The sequence below is a fragment of the Zea mays genome, chromosome 10, assembly GCF_902167145.1.
Source record: "Zea mays cultivar B73 chromosome 10, Zm-B73-REFERENCE-NAM-5.0, whole genome shotgun sequence".
NCBI lineage: Eukaryota > Viridiplantae > Streptophyta > Magnoliopsida > Poales > Poaceae > Zea > Zea mays.
The window spans coordinates 66,017,388-66,036,526 of NC_050105.1; the positions used below are offsets into that span (position 1 = coordinate 66,017,388).

A 19,139-nucleotide genomic window follows, 5' to 3' on the forward strand; every position below is an offset into this window, starting at 1 on the left:
TCTCTGCATGAAAATCCCAGGCCCACAGGGCGTAATCACTGTCTACGATGACCAGCAGACAACGGAAACATTGAGAGAGACTTCGTTCCAGGGCAATGTAATGTCCACTGCCTCACAACAGAACGTGAAGGCACCGACAGCCAGCGCCCAGTCAAAGGCAAAAAAGTCAACGACCAGCTGCAAAGTAATGATGGGACAAAGATAGTACCCATCGATTCTGCAACCCTGAAGCAAACAGTCATGATCAGCGAAGACCTAACATCGCGAGACGAGGAAAAACTCCTTTCCTGTCTCAACCGTAACAAGGATGTCTTCGCCTGGTCCGCCCTCGATCTAGTGGGGGTCAGCCGCTCCATCATCGAACACAGTCTGGGCATCGACCCCTCGTGCGCCCAAAAAAGCAGCGGCTACGGAAAATGTTCGACGAAAAAACAGAGGCAGCCAAGGCTGAAGTGCATCGCCTGTTGGAAGCCAGATTCATCGAACCAATTGCCTACCCGACATGGCTCGCCAACGTTGTAATGGTGCAGAAGAAGATCGGTAAATGACACATGTGCATCGACTTCACGAGCCTCAACAAGGCATGCCGCAAGGACAACTTCCCTCTACCGCGAATCGACAAAATTGTCGACAGCGCAGCAGGCTGCGAAGTCATGTCCCTCCTAGATTGCTTCTCGGGCTACCACCAGATCTACATGAAAGAGGAAGACAAGGTCAGCACCACGTTCATCACACCCTTCGACATGTACTGTTTCGTACGGATGCCTGAGGGACTCAAGAACGTCGATTCAACTTTTTCCCGTCTCACCAAGAAGGTCCTCAAAAACAAAGTAGGCCGCAACATCTTCACCTATGTCGACGACATCGTCGTAGCAAGTAAAAGCAAAGAGGACCACCTGATTGACCTCACAAAGACATTCGCCAACATGTGCGACGCAAGATTACGACTCAACCCAGAGAAGTGTGTCTTCAGGGTACGTCAGGAAAAATACTTGGCTACTTGGTATCGCAACGAGGGATCGAAGCCAACCCAACCAAAATCAAAGCAATCATGGACATGGCACCACCACAATCTACCAAAGATGTCCAGCGGCTAACAGGAAGACTAGCGGCCCTGAATAGATTCATTTCCAGTCCGTCGAACGAAGCCTGCCATTCCTAAAAACATTGCGCGGCGTGAAAGACTTTGTCTGGAGCCCAGAACAGGCAGCGGCCTTCGAGTCGCTCAGACAACATATGTCTGACTTAGCAACCTTGGCAAGTCCAGACCCCTCGCTCCCCCTACTCCTCTACATCGCGGCCTCGCACAGCGCAGTCAGCGCAACGCTAGTCCAAGAACATGACAGTGACGACAAAAATCAGCAATGCCCATTATACTATGTCTCCAAAGTCCTCACGTCTTCCAAATGCAACATGACTGAACTCGATAAGATCTCATATGCAGTGATCATGGCTTCGCGCAAGCTGTGACATTATTTCGAGGCATTCAAAGTATGAGTCACTTTGGACAGGGGTCTTGGAGAATTGTTCAGGAACCCGGAAGCATCTGCAGAATTGCAAAATGGGCAGCGGAGCTATCAGGGTACAACATTATTTTCGAGCCTAGAACAACAATCAAGCCAAAAGTCCTGGCAGACTTCATCGTAGACTGGATAGGACCTATGGGCCGCAGCAGGAGCACACAGAAACAGTCTGGACTATCCACTATGATGACGCATGGTGTCACGTGGGGGCAGGCACCGCAGCGATCATCACATCACCCGCTAGAGTCAAATACAGATATGCTGCGCGCCTCAGTTTCACTCTAGAGTCCAACGGATGCACAAATAACATAGCAGAGTATGAAGCAGTCATCCTCGGTCTTCGCAAACTGCGGGCCCTCAGCGTCACCACATGCATCATCAAAACAGATTCCAAGGTCGTCGCCGGTCAAATTGAAAAGGAATACTCAGCCAAAGAGCCCATACTGGTGCAGTACCTCACCGCTGTCCGCAGCCTCGAAAAGCAGTTCAAGGGTTTCACTCTACAACACATTGAGAGAAACAAAAATGAAGAGGCCGACACATTGGCCAAAGCAGCATCCAAAGGCGAGGCCCTGCCCTCCGACGTGTTCTACCATGTCATCGGCACACCATCCGTCTGTAATCCCAAAGGTTTGCAAACAACGCAAGACACCGACGGCCACCGGATCGTCAACCTTATAATGGCCGAAGACTAGCGGGCCCCAATAACACTATACCGCTAGGGCCATTACCATCCATCCGATCGCAACGAGGCCAGAAGGCTTCAACACATGAGCAGATACTTTGCAATAATCGAGGGCTAGCTTTACAAAAAGGGAATTAGCCAGGCTATGCTGAAATGCATAACTGAAACCGAAGGCCTAGAGATCCTCCGCGAAGTCCACAACAGAACTTGCAGATCACACTCAGGACCAAGGGTCCTCGCAGCCAAGGTAATTCGTTAGGGATTCTATTGGCCTGCAATAATATGTACAGCCAACCGAGTCACCAGATCATGCGAAGCGTGCCAGAAATTCTCTCCTCGATTAGGCGCCCCTTCGCAATTTACTAAGCTCATCGCCCACACCTGGGCGCTTCAGCGATGGGGGCTAGACATCATCGGACCACTGCCTACGGTACAAGGGAACCTAAAATTCACCTTCATCGCCGTCGAATACTTTACCAAATGGATCGAGGGCAGAGAAGTCTCCACAATAACAGCAAAGACCGCGTAGAAATTCTTCTGGCAGAACATCGTCTGTCGGTTTGGAGTCCCATCCAAGCTGACAGTCGACAACGGCAAGCAGTTTGACAACTAGGACTTCCTAGAATTCTGCAGCTCCATCAGCACCAAGGAAGTGTTCGCCTCTATCTACCACCCACAGTCCAACGGTGTCGTCGAACGCGCTAACGGCAAGATCTTCAGCGCTATCAAGAAAAGGCTCCTTGACGACAAAAGGCAAATGTGCAGACCAACTACCCGAAGTCATATGGGCGTTGAACACAACAGAATGCAGAGCAACCGAGTTCACACCCTTCCGTCTGATGTACGGATCCGAGGCAATGACATCGCAAGAGTTAAAGCACGGATCCCCACGAACAAACAAATTAGCCATCCTTGACGTCGACGAATCAACTTCTAAAGATCTTATCGACGAAGATCGTGTCCTCGCCTTGCAGGCCCTGAACAAGTATCAAGCACAAACTAAGGCATGGCGTGACAACAATGTCGTCACAAGAGAATTAAAAGAAGGAGACCTAGTACTCACAAGAACCATCAGAACAGAGTCTCGGGGCAAGCTCGAGCCAAAGTGGGAAGGGCCATGCATCGTCAAGACAAAAGCATCGCCAAAGGCTTATAGGCTCACCACATCATCTGGTGAAGACCTAGAGCATTCATGGAATATAGATAACTTGCGCAAATTCTTTATCTAAGGTTCAAGGCCCAAGTGCCTTTGTAATTCTTCAAACAATGTCAATCAGGCCCGCACTCTTTTCCTCATGGTGGTGAGGTTTTTAACGAGGCGGACCCATGTAATATAATATTGCAAAGCCCCCACACAAACAATCCAGCTGGCATCATGGTCATGGGTGTCGAAAAAGACCGCGGCAACGGTCTTCGACATTCCACGCATAAAACAATCACCGCAAGAGGCAACCTAGACTGCCCTCGCGTGTGACACACCTGAGCAAAAGTCGCCTAAGGGTGCAGCCGGGCATGCACAATAAGTGCGCGATATCACCCATAGGGTGCGAAGTCTTTACTAAAAGACACATCCGAGCAAAAGCCGCCTAAGGGTGCAGCCGGGCACGCATAATAAGTGCGCGACATCACCCACAGGGTGCGAAGTCTTTACTAAAAGACACGCCCGAGCAAAAAGCCGCCTATGGGTGTAGTCGAGCACACACAATAAGTGCGCGACATCACCCACAGGGTGCGAAGTCTTTACTAAAAGACACGTCCGAGCAAAAGCCGCCTAAGGGTGCAGCCGGGCACGCACAATAAGTGCGCGACATCACCCACAGGGTGCAAAGTCTTTACTAAAAGACACGTCCGAGCAAAAGCCGCGTAAGGGTGCAGCCGGGCATGCACAATAAGTGCGCGACATCACCCACAGGATGCGAAGTCTTTACTAAAAGACACGTCCGAGCAAAAGCTTCCTAAGGGTGCAGCCGGCCAAGCGCAACAAGTGCGAGACATCACCCGCAGGAAGCGAAGTCCTCATCCCACCGAAGTGTCGCACAAACACGATTACAAATCAAAGCAATCTCGCAATAAATGCAGCACGCAATATGCCATCGTAGCTTACATACATAAAATGCAAGGCCAGTCGGCCACATCGCATAATAATACAAATCACATTTTGTCGCCCTTTCTCTCTATTGCGAAGAGGGGGAGGGCAGCGTTTTCACTCAGTATCACAACACGAGAGTGAGCCCAGCAAAAATGTTACATTAGCTCCGCCTTTGGAATAAGACCCGCCTCTAGGAAATTAAACAACATCATCCTTAACTCTTCGCCCTCAAATAGATTCCGCAAGTCCCCCTCCCCAATACACGTCCCGGACATCGAGGACAGTAGATCGCGTTGACTACCACGATCTAGTCAAAGATGGGACCGCTCCATACCCATCCACCGACGTCTCCCACTTCGTGACATCCCGCTAATGCTCTGTTTCGACACCACTTTTCGCCTGCGCGGGTCTTCGGCTATCACCCTGGCCGGGGTGGCAGACACTTCGCGCGCATCAGGTTGCGGCGGAGACTCCGATGCGGCCAAATCCAACGCAGCAAAGTAGTCTAAATCCTCCTCAGAGGACTCCTCAATCCACGAAAAAGGGCTCCCAAAATTATCCTCGTCCGAAGACCACGACTCAGTTTCAGAACCCTCAGACACATTTCCATTAAAAGACGTTGCATTCGCAACCGTCAAAATATTAGTATCAACATCATCGGGGGTTGCTTGCGCAGGCCCGGCCGTCGAAACCTACGCAACAACCGACCTTTAGTATCACAAAGAGAAACCCAAAACCCAACAACCCTAACATGTCCCTTCCACCTGCGCCGGAGCAGACGCCGCTGCAGGGTCTTCATCAGGGCCAGCTTGAGGCGCTGAGTGCCCTTCAGCTCCCGCCTCCGCGCCATCTGTTCGGGTCATCGAGCTATCAAGACCACCGAAGTCTTCGACTTGTTCTTCATTCATCATCTACAAAGACAACAAAAATTTTCAAAAATAAATGAATATATAGAGACAAAAATAATTGCGCCAGTGCTCGATCGGCCCTCTCCCGGACAGTGTCACGATCGTGAGGACCCCACATCCTGTCGTAAAGCGCCCCAGCGGACCGCTTTAGCACCTCGTCTTCAACCTAGAAGATTCCACGGTCGAAGTCCTCGGTTGCCCGGTCGAAGACATCAAAATGCCTGCATCCCTCACGGTACAAGGCATTCGCCGCCCCCTCGTAGGTAACAAGCGAGGCGTAGGACATGAGGCCGTCGCGATAGATGGGAGCGACTCCAGCTCCTCCTGCAGCCACCCGAGAAAGCGAAGACCCACCTCCTCGCCAGACCTATCAAAAGAGGCAGTCCGCGCGCCGAGCTCGCGGTACGCATCCACGAACATCGTGTGCGCCCGTTCAACCCCAGCGCGGGTGGAGGCCTCCATCTTCTTGGTGTAGCTGCACAAGCTCTTCAGCCCCGACTCGACGTCTGCGGCATGCTTAAGGGCGAGGCTGGCCTCAGCGCGCGCGGCGTCAGCCTCAGTGCAGGCAGCCTGGCCCTCCGCGCAAGCCTTTTCCGCGCCTTCCCTCTCCTCCGCAAGCCGACGACTGAGGTCTTCTTTCTCTGTCTCCACCACCATTAGCTTCTCAAGCAAGTTGCGGCTCTTGTTCTCCACCGTCGACTTGTCCTTGACTGCCTCCGTATGTTGCGTCCGGTGGCGCTCGATTCTCCCCTCAAGTTGCCGCCTCTCAGCAAAAAACTCCGAGGTCAGCGCCCCCGAAGCAATGCGTTCGGTGAAGGCGGTCGCCTGTCACAAAGATTGTCAAAGCAGAACTACGAACACAGCACAACTGCAAGCGCTAGTCACACACACATATTTCGCAGCGGCAACCAAGGTAATCTCGCCGCCGGCGCAAAACTTAGACCACGGGTCCTCCGAGGCCCCCATGTCACCCTTCGTCCCGGTCGCCGCGGCCACCGGGCCAGTAGACACCGCCACTGGAACAACAGCCAGTTTCCTAGACTCTGCCCCTACACCATGGTCAAGTCAGAAACACAGAATTCGTAAAAAAAAAAGAACTCACCAACAGGAGCCAGACCCGTCTGGGCGTCAAACATGGCGACCCCCACCAGGTAGTCGTCCATAGAAAGCTCCATGGAGACTCCTTCAGCCCCCGCCACCGCCGCCTCAGCAGCGCGTGGTGGCGAGGGGGGCCTCCGCTCTGCGACAGGCACGGCAGGCGGAGGCATACCGGCGTTGGGGGCGGAGGGCTTTGCGCTCGGCCACACCATCTTCACCTCACGCCTCGGGTCCGCCAACCTAACGTGAGCCCGACGCTTCTTCCGCTGCGCATCTTGGCAATCCTTCTCCATCACTGCCGATACAACAGCACCAACATTCCTTCTGTAAGGGAAAATCTTCATGTCACGAGCTAATCGAGACGTAAATATGTCTTCATCGGCCGCCCGGGGTATCGGAACGTTCCTAGGCCAGCGAACCCTGGTAACCTTCAGCATTCGTGTAGAAGATTCCCGAAGCTCGAGCGAAGACATCGTTTCCCCGGGAGCTGTGCACGTCTCCAGCAAATCCACAACAAAATGATCGGAAGCCCTCAACCCCAAATCCTCAGCTGCTGTACCTAATTTTCTTTTCCTAGCGGTCGCACCCGAAGCCTTGTGCCGTGAGGGGCCTTCATCGACCGTTGACATTGTATGTTTTCCCCGGCGGCCAACAACGTCTGCACAGTCCTCCCGGGTAACCACCATACGGCAAATGGTTTAACTCAAAAACACGGTTCAGCCTAACGTTTGAACCGCGAATATCCCAACTCCTTAAAGTTTCCGTCTTTAGCACATACTTCCTAACAATTTTCACGGCCTCGACCTCGATATCACGCACAAACGCGGCTGCGTCACGACCGCGAAGATCCACGGCGAAGATTGGACTTCGCACCATCTGGCCGCCCAGGGTAGGCATCCGGCGGGGGGGTCACTTCGCCTAATGTCCAACCATGTGCCAAGGGCCACACCCCGTAGGCAATGAATTCCTCCACCAGGTCACGCCCCGCTACCTAGGCGGGCCGCATATCGGAGGGCCCCTTCGTCTCTGTCTTCTTTCGCCACCTTGAATCGAGGAAACTCCACATTACAATGTGAGCACAGGATGGCAGGAGGCAGACTCGACAAGCCTTCGACATCCCCGGGGGCCACATAGAACCAAAAGTCCCACAGTTGCCCCACTTATTCCTAGCATAGAGGACTATCTCGACAACCTCAGCCAAGGTCTTCCCAGTCCTCGGGGTGAAGGTGCATGATCCAAATTGGGCTATCTTATTACCTATCTTTCTCTTCTGCCAGTGCAAGCAATAATTCTTGGCAAAAACCTCCACAGATGACTGTCCGCTGTAGGAGGAGACTGCCCAAACATACTTCGCAAGCGCCACCACTGCGTTCGGCGTCAACTAGTGGACTTGCACCTCAAACCTTCGCAACACCTCCACTACGAACCGATGCATCGTGAGGCAAAGACCGACAGTGAAAAAGGCCTAAAAACTATCAACTCGCCCTCCGGCTCGGGGACCTCTTTCGCACCTGGGGCCCACCCGACACCGTTACCAAAGTAACCCAGCCGCTGCATCTCCAGCACGCGGGCCGAGAAAATCCTTGAGGTGCCAAACTCCACGGTGTGGCCGGGCTGCAACTCAACCACTGCCAAGTCGCTCAAGGTCTCCTCGGACAACGGCGTGGCCGGCGACGCACTCGCAGCAGACGAGGAAGAAGACATTGCAACGTACCGTTAACGACGGCACACAGTTTGCTTGATACGGGCTAGATCTCCGGCGCAGAATGAGCAAGGAGGGCAAGCGAGCAACTGTAAAAGCTAGGGTTTCTGCAACGCAAACTCAAGCAGGTAGCGGTCTCGGTCGAGGTCGGGTTTTTATAGGCGCGGAGCGACGCCTCGAAAAACCCGCAGTCCAACAGTAACACGTCCATCAACGGTCACATTTCAAAAACCCCCACGGGACCACTTCGAGTGAGGGCAGCGTTTTCACCATCTCACGGTAGTCTTCGACACCAGCTGACTTGGTCGAACTGGCCCCTCGGAGGGCAAATGTTGGGGCGAAGGCGAACACGCCACCCTTCGCTCGACGACACCTACCTCGCAACCGCACAGACGAAGGCCGCTCCTGCAGGCCCCGCCGGACAGATCGCGGACACCGTCCATACGAAGGCCTGTTCGGCCCCCTTCGCTCCAATGGGTCTTCAATGGGGCTCTATGCACTCAACAACGGTAGGGGGCAGGGGCTCGAGCCCCGCTCACCCCACCGCTACATGTCCCTGTACAAGGGAGAATAACATGCCTACACTACACTTAACGATTATGGAAACTGATGCTTTATAACAGTAGAGATTTGCTGTCTCTATGAATTACAGCTGCAACAGTTTAAACAGTAGGCTTTAATCCGAAGCGATTATATAGTGGTATAGATATAGACGAGAGTTCTTCAAGCGGATTTTTTTACCATGTGGGTTAGAGAGTTGCACATGAAAATTCTTTTATTTTCAACTATTTTAATTGTGCGTGGTCGCAACATACTAACACTGTTTCCACCGTCCCTGGCAAATAGTTATTAGTAGTTATTAGTTCCAAACCTATGTTCAGACCCACATAGCCAACAAAACACATGTGTCTTTGTGTTTTATTTTTTATATTAAAAAATTAAATGAAAATCGTACCAACGTACATACATTTTACTAATATATATACTGTTGAAATATTATATAAAAAACGCGAGGGTTATCCCGCCCGGTCAATCAAACTATGGCTATAGCCTATTGATGTGTACACGTAGCAGGTGTACAACTGCTGTAACAGCACTGCAGTAGTCCTACTTTACTACAGTAGGAGAATAGGAGTAAAGCGAACAGGCTTTTTCACTCGTTCTTTTCTTTATCTATGGCAGGACAGTTCCACCTCCACCTCCAAGTGCTTCCTTGTTTTGGCGAAAAAAAGAGCAGAAGCACAGAAAATAGGGGGGAAATTAAGAAGCGTAGAAAACGGAAAATAACCCTTGAGCTGACATGTGGGTGTGGCTGGACGTAGTACAGTTGTACTTGTACGGTTGATCCTCGAGATGCGCTGTGCAGCCTGGGCTATCTTTTCTACTGCGCAGTGGGCCTCCACCATCCTTGGTCCACGCTTCCTCTCCGGCCCACCACGGGCTGCTGCTGCCTGCCTCTGCGTCTGCTAGTCTGCAACTGCAACCACAGCTCTGACCTCTCCTCTACGGCTCTACCAGACTCCAAAAGTCCCAAGTCCCAGCATCCCTCCCCCGTGGCGTTGGCGTGCCCCGTCCCCTCGTCCCCGTCTCGGTCTCAAAAGCCTCGCACACCAGTGCACCACCACCACGGGCCACGGCACCATCTCCAGACTCCCGAGGGGACCATCACCGCCGCCTGCCCTTCCTTCTCCCACCTGCACCGCCGCCTCCAATTCCCGCCCGCCCCACTGCCATTGTGCGCCCCCGGAATGGCGTCACGCGGAGGAGATCCGGTAAGCTCCGGCCTGATTTTCAACTCTCTCCTCCCACATCTTCTCCTGGGGCGGAGCATTTGAATCGAACCCCCCAAAATCGCCCTCCCTCGAACGGTAGCCCCCAATCCGTACAGATTGTGGCCGATAGATTGGTTGACTCACGTGCCCTGCGCTCGCTCGCTTTGGGGGTGCTAACCTAATCGGTGACCCTCCTGTACCTCGATTGGGGCCTCGTTCTCCTCAGCATTGACCTCAGCGGTTTCCTTTTAGACAATGCTGCTGGTTTGCTGGTTGTTTCCACCATTCACGAGCGTGTACCTGTGCCCGAGACGCCGAAGTGATGTTCCCCCACTTTTTGGTATGTTGTGCAGGTAAACCAACTCTAGCTGAAGTGACGAGTGGCAGCATTGTTCAACCGTGCGGCTTCTGCTTGGCTGGTAGGTGAATGCCGTTCGATTATAAATTGTTCCTGTATAGCGTTTCACCTGCCTGTATTCTTCTAGCGCCTATTGATAAAACTGTTATTTAGCTTGTTTGGTTGCGTCTGGATTAAAGTGGATTAGAGAGGATTCTATTCAATTTCGATTAGTGAGGGATTTAATCCCCCTCAATCCACTTCGATCCAGACGCAACCGAACACGGCCTAATGCGTGTCCATACCATGTGATCTTCTTGACAAGTTCAGTTATGAAGCCTTCATAAGGCAACCCATATGTTCCTGTGGTGCTTCCATATTTGAGTGAGTACAGTACACGATGCCTTTCCCTGAGTCTGCCCAATCTTTTTCAGTCCTCTTGATTCCCTTGTTGCGATGTTAGGGTGCGTTTGGTTGCCGGACAGTCAGGACAGAGACGTTCCTTGACGTCCTCTCTCATCCCTCCAATTTTCAGGAATAACTGGGGACAACATTGAGATAGTTCTGTCTCAACCCTTGACTCTGAACCAAACAACCTTATTTGAAAGATCGTCTCATCCCGTCCCGTCCTGTCATTGCAACCAAACACACTTAAGCAATATGGTAGGTCAGATCCTCATAGGAACATGTTGATGCAATTAAAACCAAACTTTTTTTACATCTAAACATAAATATTTAGAACTTGAGATCACAAACCTGTGTAATAACAAAAAACTATGATTTGGGTTGACTTGGAAGTTTTGGAAATTATATTTGCAAAATCTGGCATTTCTGGTAACTTAAAATATGCCTTGAAAATAAAAGTTACGCAACCTAGGGCCCAACTAGAGTCTATATTAGCTATGTAGCTACTCACTTGTTGCTTGGTGATTATATGAGCATTGTGAAGTGAGTAACTCAAGGCTGGTTGTAATTGCATACAAATATGCCATCTATGGGCTATGGCTGCTGCCCACACAAGCTAGTTGGACACCTGGGTACTCTGTTGTCACTCTAGGTGCTAGGTGCCAAAACGCTGCCGCCTAGGACACCTTTCCTGCCTAATAGAACACTGGTCGATCGATTAAGTCTTTCCATCGCTGAAGCAATAAGAGTTCCTTTCCCGAACGAACTCTCAAAAGCTTGTCTCCATTGTTTGCATGTTGTGCGAAAGTCTCCCAAGATTGGCAGTTGTGGTGTTGAGGATCCATAATCCCTGAAAGGCTGCCAAGGTGATGAGAATATCTAAACCCTAAAGGCAGTGCAAGAGTGGAAAAAATATGAGGGATCCATAATCCCTCATATTTTTTCCACTCTTCATTCTTTCCAACCTGTGATGTGCTATTTTTTTGCAGCACCTAATCCCTCAGTTCATTTTCCACTCTTCATTCTTTTTTAATCTGTGCTACTTTCATTTGAGCCATGTTATCGTAAATGTTCAAATGGACTAAACAATCACCTAGCGTCTATCAATTTATTCAAGCTAAAAGTCCATTTAAACGGACTAAACAGGATCAACAAGCCATTGTGTAGAGGTGTGTAAATGGGCTAAACGGCCGTGTAGGCGACAGTTTTGAGGCCAGCGTTTGAAATTGTAATCTGTTGAGCTGTTAGTTGCTTAGCTTTTAGGATCTCTTGAAACTTGGTAATGCTTTATGTTGCAAAATCTTGGAATTAATTTTTAAATAGCAATTATCGATTGTTATGGAAAATATCCAACAATGTGATTACTGAATTGAGGTATGAGCTAGTGAGAATTCACCCATGCCTAGTTTTGGTGATCCTATCATGTTTAGGGTAATGTGTGATGTTGTATAAATAGGAAGTCCTAGTCTATGCATATGTAGTTATGTCAGTGAAATTAAATATTACTTTATGAAATTCCTTTCAAGGCAATGATTCTATAACAGCAGAGCTGTTGGGTGAATTTATATAAACATTGTAGATGTGCCTCATAAGTTTCAAATTTGTAGAAACTAGAAACGAGATAGATGTACCTCATAAAGTGATGTATCATTGAAGATTTGAAGAGAATCTAGCTTCAGTTTTAAAACAGCGTCTAGGCAACATGTCATTTGTGTGGTATCCACCCAGTTTTGTCGCTCGGTCCGTGCCCTACAGTGTGACAATGGCCGCGAGTTCGACAACCACGTCTCCCGTTCTTTCTTTTTCACTCATGGCGTCCAGTTGCGTCTCTCGTGCCCCTACACCTCTGCCCAGAACGGTCGGGCCGAACGCACGATTCGCACCACCACCAATATGATTCGCTGCCTTCTCTTCCAGGCAACTCTCCCTGCCAGCTACTGGGCAGAGGCCCTGCACACCGCTACACACCTCCTCAACCGTCTTCTGTCGAAGGCGGTGAGCCACCCTACTCCCCACTTCGCCCTGTACGACACAACCCCCTCCTATGACCATCTTCGCATGTTCGGTTGTGCCTGCTATCTTAACACTTCTGCCACTACTCCTCATAAGCTATCTTCTCGCTCCACTCGCTGCCTCTTCCTTAGCTACTCCCCTGACCAAAAGGGGTATCATTGACTTGACCTCGTCTCCCACCGCATCATCATCTCACGTCACGTCGTCGTAGACGAAGATGTGTTTCCCCTTGCTGGCTCCTCCCCACCCACCGATCTGGACTCCCTCCTTGAGTCTGATCCGGTTCCCCCTCCAGCCCAGGCACCCTGCCTTGCGCCGTTGCTCGCACCATGTGCGGTCTCGACGCCTCCGCTCTCGCCTATTCCCGTGCCATGCGTGGCCGCGTCGACCCCACCTACGCCACACGTGGCCCCGTCGACCCTGCCTGCGCCACGCGACGCCCCGTCGATCCCGCCTGCGCCACACACAGCCCCATCGACCACACCTACGCCATTCGCGACCCCATCGACGAGCGCGAGCCGCTTTGCCGACCCCACCCACGTCTACCACCGCAGTGGGCGCGCCACTCCCTCGGCGCCCACTGACCTGGGCCCATCGACGAGCGCGGCTCGCTTCGCCGACTTCGCCGTCGTCTATCACCGCTACGAGCCGGCCATGCCCGTGGCTCCCGACGTCCCGGTGGCCCGCTCCGAGCCGCTTGTGTACCACCCGGTCGCCATCCATCGCGACCCCGGGCACGTCGACTCGATGGTGACTCAGTGCGCCGCCGTCGTTTTCTGCCCCGTCGACCGGCTGATCCTAGCAGCTGATACGACTACCACTCCTCTGGACGCGTACCCGGTACTCTTCTTCGTTCGCACTGCCCTCGCCGACCCACACTGGCGTCGCGCTATGGAGGAGTATGCGGCCCTGCTGGCCCACCACACCTGGGACCTGGTGTCATGTCTACCAGGCACCAACGTGGTCATCGACAAGTGGCTCTTTCACCACAAGCTAACCTCGGACAGCTCTCTCGACAGCTACAAGACCCGTTGGGTGCTTCGGGGCTTCACCCAACGCCCCGGAGTGGACTACGATGAGACCTTCAGCCTCGTCGTCAAGTTCGCCACCGTTCACGCTGTCCTCTTCCTCGCCCTCTCCCGGGATAGCGCGATCCATCAGCTCGACGTCAAGAATGCCTTCCTCCACGACACTCTGACGAAGACTGACGAAGATTGTCTACTGCAACCAGCCCACTGGCTTTGTTGACGCCACTCACCCGGATCTGGTCTACCAGCGGAACCGCTCCCTATACGACCTCAAGCAGGTGCCGCGAGCATGGTACAGTCGCTTCGCCTCCTACTTGGCCTCCATCGGCTTCGTCGAGGCCAAGTCGGGCACCTCCCTGTTCATCTACAGGCGCGGCAATGATACTGTCTACCTCCTGCTCTATGTCGACGACATTGTGCTCATGTTGTCCACCGCCGACCTCCTATAGCGCACGATCGTCGCCTTCAGCGGGAGTTCGCGATGAAGGACTTGGAGCCCCTCCACCAGAGCCAGTACACCATTGACATCCTAAAGCGGACTGGCATGTCCGACTGCAAGTCCTGCTCCACACCTGTTGGCACTCAGGCGAAGCTCTCTTAGGACGACATGCCCCTGGTCGCCGACATGACGTCCTATCGAAGCCAGATCGGTGCTCCAGTACCTCGGTACCTCACCTTCTCCATGCCCGACATCGCCTACACCGTTCAACATGTGTGCCTACATATGCACACCTCGTGGGAGCCCCATCTCACCGCTCTCAAGCGGATCCTATGCTACCTTCGTGGCTCCCTCGACTATGGACTCCTCCGACCATCCCTGACATCAGAGCTCGTGGTCTACACCGACGCTGACTGGGCTGGCTGCCCCAACACGCGTCGGTCCACATCCGGTTATACCGTGTTTCGGGGCGCCAACCTCGTTTCCTGGGCCGCCAAGCGGTAGCCCGTCGTCTCCCGCTCCAGTGCCAACGTCGAGTACCGTGCCGTGGCAGAAGCCTCCTGGCTGCGCCAGCTCCTCCATGAGCTCCACAGCCCCCTTCAGCGCTCCACCCTCGTCTACTGCGACAACGTTAGCGGTCTACCTCTCCACCAATCCCGCGGAGATCGACCTGCACTTCGTCCGCGAGCGTGTCACCGCCGGTGACGTTCGGGTTCTCAGCGTTCCCACCACGTTGCATTTTGCTGACATTTTCACCAAGGGATTACCTTCGAGTGTATTTTTAGATTGTCGGTCCAGTGTCAACATCTGTATAGGATAGAGTTGCGACTGCGTGGGGGTGTTAGAATACCCGTTTAGGGTTTTCCCCGTGTAATTACTCTCTCACCCCTGTGTAATGGGCCAGGCCCAGTTAACTCAAGTCTATTAATACAACACCCAACCCTAACACAGGGTTAGGGTTTCCCACAGTTTGGTAGCTTATAATTTGCTGATGATGTAGCTTCTCAAGAATGCTTATTTTGTAGTAAAGATCAAATGGTAAAGGATACACCCTTTTCCCCTTTGGTTTTTATGCATTTATATTATGTTCTCTTGCATCATAGTGCTTTCGTTGTATTTGTATACTTGATTGCGAAAGGGACTCTAGGCGAGTTGGTTAGGTGGTCTGAGTAGCACTCCTCAGGTCCTGGGTTCAACTCCCCGTGGGAGCGAATTTCAGGCCGTGGTTAAAAAAATTCCCCTCGTTTGTCCCATGGCAAAGCATAGGGCCTGCTTGTTTTAGCTTTTTTCTAACGAGCTTTTCTGAGAATCTAGCTGTGGGGAGAATCTGAGTATCGTAGGGATTACGTGTGAAGGAAGATGAAGGGTCCATAGGTTTTAAATCTATAAAGTGATGGATTCCTACTATTGTGACTACTCGGCTGATTTTGTGTTTACTTTGATTTTAGACGGTTTTCATCAAAGCGATTCTCATAGAAGCTGGCTGAAAAGCTGGGCGTTTGGCAGTCCGCAACAACTTCTGGTGGCCAGAAGCTGAAAAAAATAAAACAAACAGGGCCATAGGTCTAAGGCCCGGTCGTGGTTGTGGTCGTTTCTCACATGGGTTACGGTGCCGCTGTGTATGGTTGGGGTAGAGGTTCAGGGGTTTTCTGACCTGTGTGAGGAGGTCTTCTTAATATAATGTCCGGGGCTTGTCTTACCCCGCAGGTCGAGTTTTTTTATATATACTTGATTCATGCAATTTGAATACTGTTTAGCTGCTATGTCTGATATTTCTTTCATCCAGGAATTGTGATGGATCCAGAAAAACAAAATGAAATGAGCTTGATGGACAAGAGACAACTAGTATACGAAGTTGCAAGATGGCCGCAAGGTGCCGTGGAGATTCTTAAGTGCTGGACTCGAAGGGAACTTCTTGAGCTTATCTGTGTTGAGTTGGGCAAAGAGAGGAAGTATACCAATGTCCCAAAAGCTAAGATGATCGCTTATCTCTTGAAATTAGTTTCACGAAAGAGTGGAAAGAATGGGCAACTCAAGGATGATAATGCAAATGTTATGTTATTAGAGCAGGATAACAAAGATGAAACACAAATGAAGGAATCTGAGGAACAAGAACAATCACGACCACTCAAAACTGCAAACTCTGACTCATCAATACGTAGAGAGGCTCATGCCTGTTGTTCAGTGGTGTGCAGCAATGTTGCATGCCAAGCCACACGGAATGCAGGAGATAATTATTGCAAACGTTGCTCTTGCTGCATTTGCAATAAATATGATGATAACAAAGACCCTAGCTTGTGGTTGGTTTGCAGCTCTGATAATCCATACAGTGGTTGTTCATGTGGTGTCTCTTGTCACCTAAACTGTGCTCTAAAGAATAAAAAGGCTGGCATTGTCAATAATGGCTGCAACAAGTTAGACTGTAGTTTCTACTGTGTTAGCTGTGGGAAAATCAACTGGCTAATGAGGTATCCTTCTGACTGTTTTGGTTCATTAACATGCCATAGGAAATTATGAACTCTGTTAACCTAATTCCTCTTTAGGCCTGACCATCCAAAACTAGTATCGCCAAGTTAGACTGTAGTTTCTACTGTGTTAGCTGTGGGAAAATCAACTAGCTAATGAGGTATCCTTCTGACTGTTTTGGTTCATTAACATGCCATAGGAAATTATGAACTCTGTTAACCTAATTCCTCTTTAGGCCTGACCATCCAAAACTAGTATCGCGGACTGTATTAATGGAGCAACACTTTCTTGGTGTTCTACCCTAACAAAAAAGCATGTTTTTTGTTCTTTTACTAGGTACTGACAAACTTTTGTATAGGAAAAATAAACTTGAGATTTTTTAAATGCTATAAATATTATGGTCACACATGCCTCTTGTGCCTATTGAAACTTCACGTATATATTTTACCTCTTACCTACTGCAGGAGTTTGCAGAAACAACTTGCAATTGCTAGGGAGGCAAGAAGAGTTGATGTGCTTTGTGAGAGGCTGTCATTGAGCCATAAAATGGTAAAAGGATCTGAACGTTATAAGGAAATAACGAGCATAATCAGCTCAGCTGCGAAAACACTTGAAAAAGAAGTTGGTGGTGCATTAGATCAGGTTTCTGCGATCACGGGGCGTGGCATTGTTAACCGGCTTACTTGTGGTGCTGAAGTTCAGAAGCTTTGTTCAAGTGCATTAGAAATTGTAGACTCTACAGTGGATAGCATCTTGGAGTTCGAGTCAAATAATAGTCCAAAACTCTTAGGTAATTTTGCTTTATAGTTGACTTGTTTAAACTGCATTTTGCATGCTTAGGTGTCTTCCTTGAAGAATCTGGAATAGTTGTGTTTGTTACCCAAAAAAAGTGAAAATATATTAGTATAAAAAGGACCTCCTTACAAAACATACTGGTTACATACAACTTAGTGTCTGAACAGATGGCATTTATGTTTTCAGGTCCCCAGCCCCAAATCCTTTTTGATGAAATCACTCCATTTTCTGTGGTAATTGTGTTGAACTATCAGGATAGCATCGGTAAGGAGCAGGTTGATGGTTCCAAAGTTTGGCACCGAAGTGCCAAGGTTTGCAACTATTCATCGGAGCCCACATGCCACATATTGAGGCCAAATACTAGGAGCCTGGTTTCTGGTCTGAGCCCTTCAACTGAATACTTCTTCAAGGTTTTGCCTTTTAGCAGCGTACAGGGGTTTACTGAGTGGGAGGCAAAATGCAGTACACGCAGCCTGGACCATGGCAGCAGCCAGTGCTCAACTCAGAACTCTGAGAGCATGTGCCTCAAAGTGGATCCAATGCAGCATCAGAAAAAGGATTTGAATGTGCAGAATCATCAGAGAACTATTCAATATGATTCACCTAAGGGGTCTACAAATTCAAGTGAGAACAATTTATTGTGTGACCGGTATTCCAAGCGGGCTAAGGTTGCAAGGCTAGATGGTGCAAGTGACAATGATGAAAGCCAGTTGCCGCCAACTTCTGAAGTTTTACCGTTTGCAAGCTCCAACTACTCTCCTTCCGAAGCTCCAAGTAAACCTGACTTGCTTATTGGCACCCCAGATTCGGCATCCAAGAACTATGTGGAGCAGCAGTACGAGTACTGTGTGAAGGTGGTCAGATGGTTGGAGCATGAAGGGCACATGGACAATGACTTCCGTGTGAAGTTCCTCACTTGGTTCAGTCTGAAGGCAACAGCGCAGGACAGGCGAATCGTTGGCGCCTTAGTAGATGTTCTTATCGGTGATCCTGCAAGCTTGGTTGCCCAACTGGTTGATGCATTCAAGGATATCATCTACACCAAGGAGAAGCCCTTTCAAACACAACAGAAGGATGCACGCTGCAAGATTTGGCACTAGAAACCTTCATAACTGCTCTGTGTCGCTGTGTGACATCATTTTTCTGGTAATTTTCTGGCGACTGAATGATGAACTACTGAAGTTATATCACCTAGCAGATTGCGTGCGGATTCTGTTGAGATGGATATTGTGCACTCTCTTAAAGGTTATAAGATGCTGTAGATGCTTCATTTGGCATTCAGGTCCATCAGATCTCTCATTTGTTCATTCAAATTCAGTCGGTAGGCAGACTATTAATCCATGAAGACAATCATGGTGGAACCATGTGCTGGTAATCATGAATCGGTTCTGAGTTTAGGTTTCGACTAGTAAGTAGTTGAAGCTTGTTAGCAGACAAGCAACTGTATTCATATGTGGAATGCTATGGTGGATCTGCAAGCTAACTATTGTGAATTCATATCATGACTTAAGAGATGTTTATTATTATTAGTTGACTTATTTTTTTTCCTGTGGTGTGTTTGGACTAGTCTCGGCTCGATCTTCCTACGATTTTTTTTGCCCTAGTTTGGACTGTGGGCAGTACTAGTTCAAGTACAATCTGGGGAGCCTGGTTTGCGCATACAGCTATTTAATCTGAAGGGGTACTGCACGGACATAATACTTCTGTGGCCTGTGGGTTAGTTGGTGGACAGCCCATCGGCATGTTTGGCTCACAACTAATCTCGTCACATTTTTGTGCTTATAGTAGGTAAATAAGGTGAAAGGATTAAGATGCTCGAGAGAACAAAAGCTTTGTAATATAAGTTTCAAACTCATACTAACATGTCAATTCTAGTAAT

General features: G+C 50.0%; 1 protein-coding gene across 3 annotated transcripts; it reads left to right on the top strand.

The window, feature by feature from the left end:
* Positions 1–9,476: 9,476 nt before the first annotated feature.
* Positions 9,477–18,806, top strand: LOC100274676 (uncharacterized). Of its 3 annotated transcripts, XM_008663445.4 has the most exons (6): positions 9,477–9,777; positions 10,131–10,196; positions 15,448–15,706; positions 15,786–16,467; positions 16,930–17,255; positions 17,447–18,806. In XM_008663445.4, the coding sequence occupies exons 4-6, from the start codon at positions 15,794–15,796 to the stop codon at positions 18,358–18,360; spliced, it is 1,914 nt and encodes a 637-aa protein (XP_008661667.1). In that variant the 5' UTR covers positions 9,477–9,777; positions 10,131–10,196; positions 15,448–15,706; positions 15,786–15,793; the 3' UTR covers positions 18,361–18,806. The 3 variants fall into 3 exon arrangements, with proteins under 3 accessions (XP_008661667.1, NP_001142468.2, XP_035818870.1); NM_001148996.2 differs by lacking the exon at positions 15,448–15,706 and having other exon boundaries at positions 9,589–9,777; positions 17,447–18,785; XM_035962977.1 differs by lacking the exons at positions 9,477–9,777; positions 10,131–10,196; positions 15,448–15,706; positions 15,786–16,467 and adding an exon at positions 16,476–16,625.
* The last annotated feature ends 333 nt before the right edge of the window (positions 18,807–19,139 follow it).

Excerpts from the sequence above, each read along its gene's own strand:
- LOC100274676 (XM_008663445.4), top strand. The coding sequence starts at position 15,794 with ATGGATCCAGAAAAACAAAATGAAATGAGCTTGATGGACAAGAGACAA. Across the intron at positions 16,468-16,929 it reads AAAATCAACTGGCTAATGAG|GAGTTTGCAGAAACAACTTG; the intron begins GTATCCTTCTGA and ends TACCTACTGCAG. Across the intron at positions 17,256-17,446 it reads TAATAGTCCAAAACTCTTAG|GTCCCCAGCCCCAAATCCTT; the intron begins GTAATTTTGCTT and ends TTATGTTTTCAG.